At 39.5% G+C, this 7207-nt stretch overlaps 1 protein-coding gene across 2 annotated transcripts in view; it reads left to right on the top strand.

Annotated features, from left to right (window-relative positions):
• Positions 1 to 238: 238 nt before the first annotated feature.
• The window catches only part of LOC112512461 (carbon catabolite repressor protein 4 homolog 1-like), a 13243-nt gene continuing 6274 nt past the window's right edge, over positions 239 to 7207 (top strand). Inside the window, exon 1 of one of the 2 annotated variants that reach the window (XM_025118438.1) lies at positions 239 to 959. In XM_025118438.1, coding sequence (XP_024974206.1) covers positions 802 to 959 — 158 coding nt within the window. In that variant the 5' untranslated portion in view covers positions 239 to 801. The remainder of the gene's footprint in view (positions 960 to 7207) is intronic. The other variant, XM_025118437.1, reaches the window with a different exon arrangement.

Here is a 7207-nt window from a genome sequence, read left to right as displayed (position 1 = left end):
TGGGGTTTCAAAACCCTAATAAAATTTCTTTTGTGAATTTGGTTTTTATTTGAGAGAAATTTGTACGCCAAGCATATTGACGGGTTAATACAAAAAAGAAACCCAACCCATGAATGATGATGGTTCGATCGATGTATAATTGACATAAAAATCAAACCTTTAAGATCACAAGATTTATTTTTGTGTGTGTTTATGATAATTCTAAATACATTTATATACACAATCATAATACGACAATACGATACGAAGAAATTAAGACGAGAGACGCGATAGAAAGAGTGCGTCTTCTTCTTCTTCTTTCTTTTGTGTTTGTAAAACCCTAAGAAAAACACCCAAAAATCAAACCGATCTCCTCCTGTTTCTCTCTCTCTCTTGATTCCATCTTTAGTCAATCAAACCCTGATTCTTGAGCTTTCTTTTTCCCAAGACTTGTTGATCTTGTGATCAATCGATCGGTTTTCATTTTCATTTTCCAATTTCATTATTTTCATCATTTCTTGAAAACAACCCCCCTACTTTTTTCAAGATCTTTTGGTGGGACTTGTTAAATTACTTTCGAAATTTTTGATGAAATACAAAAAGGGTTTTTGATTTTGGATTTTGTTTGTGATTTTTCAAAAAATTGGGCAAGGCTGGCGGGTGTCGAGGACGTGTAATGGCGGATCCGCCTGGTGTCCGCCAAGTTTTCTTGCTCGAATTCGTTATCGTCGCCGGAGTTTTCTTTTCATCGTCGTTGTTTATTGAATTAGGGTTAGGTTATTTTGACGTCAGAAGAAGAAGAAGTTGTTGTGATTAAAAAGCATGCTGAGCGTGCTGAGAGTGCACCTCCCGTCCGATATTCCGATTGTGGGCTGCGAGCTTTCGCCCTACGTGCTTGTCCGCCGTCCCGACCAGACTGTCTTTACCGACGATGTACCTGAATCTTCACCTATCGAGGGCCATTTCTTGAGATATAAGTGGTTAGTTATTGCTTATTATATCTGTGTTCTTTTTGCCATTCCCATTTTCTTAACTTAAATTAAAGCTCTTCAAATTTGTTCTTTTATCTGTCATTATTGTGAAATGTTGCTCATTTATTGATATTGAACTTCGTTTTGAATTTGATGTAGTTTGGTCATTTGTTGATGATGAACTTTGTTTTAGTTGCTTCATTTGTTTGAGGGTTCGATTTCGTGTTTACTGTTGGATAGGATCTAGCAGAAGTGAATTGTATTTGAATAAAATGCATATATGCGATCTAATATGATAATAGGCTAATACCAACATCATGATATCACCTCAATTTTGCAAAAAAGAGAATCTTTTTCTCAAAAGATCTCCACGAAACAGCCTCTCCACATACCCTCCCCAGACCCTACTTCATGTTGGATTTACTGTATTCCTTTGGTTTAAAAGGAGTCTGGTCAACTAGTCTCTGACTCTCTTCTTCTTCTTTGTAATCTACATAATACATCAAGGTATGTGGTGGTGAAGAATTTTACGTCAAGGGGCGTTGTAGAAGAGGGGTGCAAATAAATGGAAAGTATCATAGAAGAGAAGCTATTTCCGCACAATTGGAACTGTTGTCTTTTAAGTACCTAAAGTATGTGGTAACTGGGAAACCTGTAGATGTGAAGAGAAGAAAAGTTTGTGTACACATCTCGAGTCTTTTTTTTATTACATTTTATCTTGATTATGGAAACAGGGGGTGTTGGCTCGTGGTAGTCTTAAAACTTGGCTTGGTGACTAGTGAGCCTACAAGAAATAGAGGAAGTATTGTTATATTCTGGATGGTGACAAATGAGACTTAAAAGTAACTAGTGAGCATGTGCTTGGAGTTTTATGACTAGTTGGTCCTTCATTACGAGTTGTGTTGTTGGCCTTTTTTGGAATTTAAGGGTGCTTTTGGTACGTGGGACAAGACAAAACAAAAACTTGTTGTCCCACGTTTGGTGTGTTAGACTGGGAACAAAGAAAAAAAAACTGACACCAAAATAGGTGGAACAGAATTCAGGTAGATGGGACAAGATTGGCAAATTGCTAAACCTTAAAACCTTCCATAAATCTTTCACTCGTATACCTCTCTCTCGACTATCTAGTCCCATTCAGTCCTATCCAGTCTTGCTCCCAAACCAAACGCACCCTAAGGCATGTAATACATGATATTATGAGTACTAGTACAGTAGTAGTCTCACCTTATATTTGAGTTTTGATTTTATTGGTTTCTTGGTCTCTGTGGATTCATCCGGGATGCTGTTGAGGATGCTTCTGATGTACCCTAGCTTTAATCGTAATCGAAATCGTTCCCCTTACCCCGATACGTGTGCGATAACATACAGTATTTGTAATTCAGTAGCTAGAACATGTCGATTGTAACATACATGATTGAATTTGTCGGCCAATCTATTGATAAACGAAATCGATGCAATTCCCAGACTTTCCGAGAGGTCTGGGTTCTCTCCCTGAGCTGTCGCTCCAAACTGACTGAACCGAAATCAAAAACAGAATACGACTTCTACCAGACAGCCCACTATTTAAACCAGAAACAATTACYAAACTACCCTCCCTTATTCAAAACTAAGAAACATCGACTCAACTACTTAAACCTGATTTCTCCTTCTATACGTAAACCTCAAAGGAGGTTTATCAATACTCCCCCCCCCCAAAAAAAAAAAATTTCACCTTGTCCTCAAGGTGATAGCTAGGAAATTGCTGAAGAAGTGCTTCAAGTTTCTCCTACGATGCTTCAAAATCGTACATTCCTTGCCATTTTACCAAAACTTCAAATTGACCCACGTCACCATTCGGTAAGGGTCTCACATCCAATATGTCTTTGGGAATAGCCTGTAATACCAACTCTTCAGAAATCTGGGTTGGAAAGTCGTGCGTCGAAATACAACTACCCACAGCCTTCTTTAATTGAGAAACGTGAAAAACCGGATGAATCTTCGTTGATCTCGGTAAATCCAAACGATACGCCACACTCCCAATCTTTTCCAACACTTGATACGGTCCATAAAAACGAGCAAGAAGTTTAGGGCTATTCCCAATCACCAACGACTTCTGTTTGTAAGGACGCAACTTCAAGAAAACCCAATCTCCTAATACTCTTATCACAAACTCCACTTCTTTTCTTCTCAAATAAGCATATTGTTTCATACGAAATTGAGCTTTAAGCAAGTGCAATTTCACTTCATCTAGCATTTCTTCTCTATCAATCAACTCTTGGTCTACCGATTGTACCCTTGATGAATTTGCTTTATAACGGAGTAGAGGAGGAGGATCTCTACCATACAATACCTTAAAAGTAGACACTTTAAGGGATGTATGAAAGGAGGTATTATACGAGAATTCAACCCATGGAAGCCATTTGCTCCACTGTTTAGGTGTAGATGACACCCAACATCGCAAGTATTGCTCCAAACATCGGTTTACTACCTCGGTTTGTCCGTCTGACTGTGGATGGTACGCCGAACTGAACTTCAATTTCGTTCCTTGCAAACGGAAAAGCTCTTTCCAAAATTGACTAAGAAACACCTTGTCTCGATCCGAAACCACCGATTGAGGAATCCCATGCAATCTTACTACCTCTTTTACGAATGCCTCGGCCACCGTTTGAGCAGTAAAAGGGTGTTTTAATCCAACAAAATGGGCGTATTTACTTAGCCTGTCTACTACTACCATAATCGAACTCATACCGTTTGATCGGGGAAGGCCTTCAATGAAATCCATAGAAATCTCGTCCCATACTTCCTCCGGTAAGGATAACGATTGCAAGAGACCCGCCGGACAGCCACTAAGATTTTTATTTCTTTGACAAACCTCACAATTTCTTACCATTTCAACAATATATTTCTTCATTCCCACCCAAAAAACTTCCGCTGAAATACGTTGATACGTCCGATCTTCCCCTGTATGCCCACCAAATAGGAGACCCATGAAATTCATCAAAAATCAACGGGATCATTTTGGATAAACGAGGGATAACCAAACGATCCTTATATAATAGCAACTCCTGTTGAATCTCGAACCCTTTGTGCTCGGCCCTTCCAACTGACAGGTCGTTTTAATGCGGTTCAGAAAATTATCTCCAACAATTTCTTCTTTCAAGTCGTCCCAATTTCTCCATCGAAAATTAGCCATGTTGGCCAATTCTACCGAGTCGATTTTACGAGAAAGCACGTCCGCAGCTTGATTGAAACTACCCTGTTTATAGACAATCGAAAAATCGTAACCCAGTAGTTTGCTAACCCACTTCTGATACTCTGGTTCCAAAAAACGAAGGCTTTGTTGATCGGTTCGTACTAAGAACTTTTTTCCCAACAATTACGGCCGCCATTTTTTAATGGCCAACGCAATCGCAATTAATTCTTTCTCATAAACGGATTTCTGTTTCGCTCTTAGTCCCAAAGCTTGACTAAAATAAGCGATCGACTGTTCATCTTGCATAAGAACCGCTCCCAAACCATAACCCGATGCATCCGTCTCCACTATGAAATCTTTAGAAAAATCAGGAAGGCGTAACACCGGAGTTGCAGATAACATTTTCTTCAATTCGTCAAACGCCCATTGAGCTTCCGTATTCCAATGAAATTGATTCTTTTTCAAGAAGTCGGTGAGAGGTTTGGCTAGAGTACCGTACCCTTTTATGAACTTTCTATAATAACCAGACAACCCCAAAAACCCTCGCAATTCAGTTACTGACTTCGGTACCACCCAATCCAAAACTGCCGCAATTTTTGATGGGTCAACTTCTACTCCTTTTGCTGAAATTATATGACCCAAATACCCCAAACGATCACGACCGAACTCGCATTTCTTTTTGTTTGCAAACAATTGATGTTGACAAATGACCTCCAACACCTTCCGTAAATGCACCTGATGTTCTTCAATCGTTTTACTATAAACTAGAATGTCATAGAAAAATACCAACACAAACTTTCGTAAATAATTCTTGAAAACCTCATTCATTAATCCCTGAAATGTTGCCGGAGCGTTCACCAAACCAAAGGGCATTACGAAAAACTTGTAATGTCCTTGATGGGTTCGAAAAGCCGTCTTGTACACGTCCTCCTCTTTCATTCGAATTTGATGGTAACCCGATTTCAAATCTAGTTTGGAAAATACGGTTGCTCCGAACAATTCATCTAAAAGCTCTTCTATCACCGGAATTGGAAACTTATCAACAATGGTCATTTTATTCAAGGCTCGATAATCAATACAAAACCGCCAACTTCCGTCTTTTTTCTTGACCAACAATACCGGACTGGAAAAAGGGCTCATACTCGGTTGAATCACTTCCGCCTCGAGCATTTCTTTCCCCAACTTCTCGTTTTCATCTTTCTGATAATGAGGATAACGGTACGGCCGAACATTGATCGTTTCAGTCCCTTCTTTTAATACAATACCATGCTCCCTACCTCCGGTGGTAAATCCCACGACATGTTAAAAACCGATTCGAATTCTCTTAGTAGTGGATCCAAAACAACATTTGATTCTGCAATTTCCTCCGAAAATACCGAACAAGTACCCAATTCCACCAACACGCCTTGTCCTTCCTGGTTGATCACCTTTCCGATAGCTTTTAGCGATACCATCGAACGTCCCAAAGATGATCACCCTTTAAGGTGACTGAATTTCCCCCACAAGTGAATTTCATTACTTGTAACTTCCAATTAACATACGTTGCCGCCAAAGACTCCAACCATTGCATCCCTAAGATCACGTCACTATTACCCAAACCCAAAGGAAGAAAATCTTCCCTTATCTCTACTTCTGGTAAAAACAACGTTATCCCTTTGCAAATGCCATTCCCCTTCTCCATGTTTCCGGAACCCAAAGTAATATAGTGTATTCTCCTGTAGCTTCCACTTTTAACTTCTGTCTTTTCACTAGATCGTAGGATATGAAATTATGCGTTGCACCGCTATCGATTAATACTACAACTTTTTGTCCTCCAATTCTTCCTTCCATCTTCATCGTTTTTGGATTAGTCAAACCCACCACCGAATTTAAATGCACCTCCACTTTATCCGTTATTTCCGCCGCATTAAAGATTCTTTCCTCCGTATCCGGTTCAATATCATCGAATGAACCCTCTTGAACTAACAACACATTCATCTCTTTCTTTTTACATTTATGACCCGGTGCGTATTTCTCATCACATCGATAACACAAACCCAACGATCTTCTTTGTTGTACCTCTTGATCAGACAAACGCCAAAAGCCGGGAACCGATTTATTTGTAAATATCAGTGAATTAACAAAATTACCGACACTATTAGAGGAATGATTAGAAACATTGCTTCTCAAATCCGCATTAGAATGAAAAAACGTACCTGTCTTCTTGGTATACCCCATATTTCTTTCTTTTGCTAATACCTTGTTCTTCAATTCTATCTTCATGGCTATCTCCATTGCTTCACTGAGAGTTAATGGATCCATCAGTCTTAATTCCACTTTAATGGATTCCTCCAATCCATTAATGAACTGACTTAAGAAAACTTGTTCCGGAATCCCATCCAAAGGCGCCGCGAATTCAACGAATTTCCTTCTGTAAACTTCGATCGTTCCTTCCTGCTTTACCGACAAAAATTGTTCACACAACGAACCTGCTGTTAACGATCAGAATTGTCTTAACAACAAGTGTTTAAGATCTTCTCATCTGGTAATCAGATGTCGCTTGTGTTCCCATTGAAACCACTTCAATGCATCTCCTTCAAAAGAAATAAACGACATATCAATCTTCTCTTCTTGACTTAACTGATTCAACATGAAGTATCTTTCAACTCTTAAAATCCACCCATCTGGGTCTCTGCCATCAAAAATCGGTATCTCTAACTTGCGACCTTTCATAGCTGAAAATCGACTTCCTTGGATGCGGCTTCGGTCTCCTCGATCGAATCTCCCAACAGCTTCCTCATCCGACGAATTTGGGACATTTGTTCGACTTGCAAATTCATTCCTCATTTCCTCAATTTGTTGAACGATCATTTCCAGACTCCTTTCAATTGAACCCACCCACGTTGCTCTCCAGGTCCTCAATTCGATTGTCTGCATTTCGCGTCGTCACATTCGCCATTGTTGATCGTCACGAGCTCTGATACCAATTTGATGTACCCTAGCTTTAATCATAATCGTAATCGAAATCGTTCCCCTTACCCCGATACGTGAGCGATAACATACAGTAATCATAATTCAGTAGCTAGAACATGTCGATTGTAACATA

Source organism: Cynara cardunculus, assembly GCF_001531365.2.
Source record: "Cynara cardunculus var. scolymus isolate 2C chromosome LG 5, CcrdV1, whole genome shotgun sequence".
NCBI classification, from domain to species: Eukaryota; Viridiplantae; Streptophyta; class Magnoliopsida; order Asterales; family Asteraceae; genus Cynara; species Cynara cardunculus.
The sequence above is the reverse complement of the archived record's forward strand: the minus strand, read 5'-3'. Positions and strand labels throughout refer to the sequence as shown.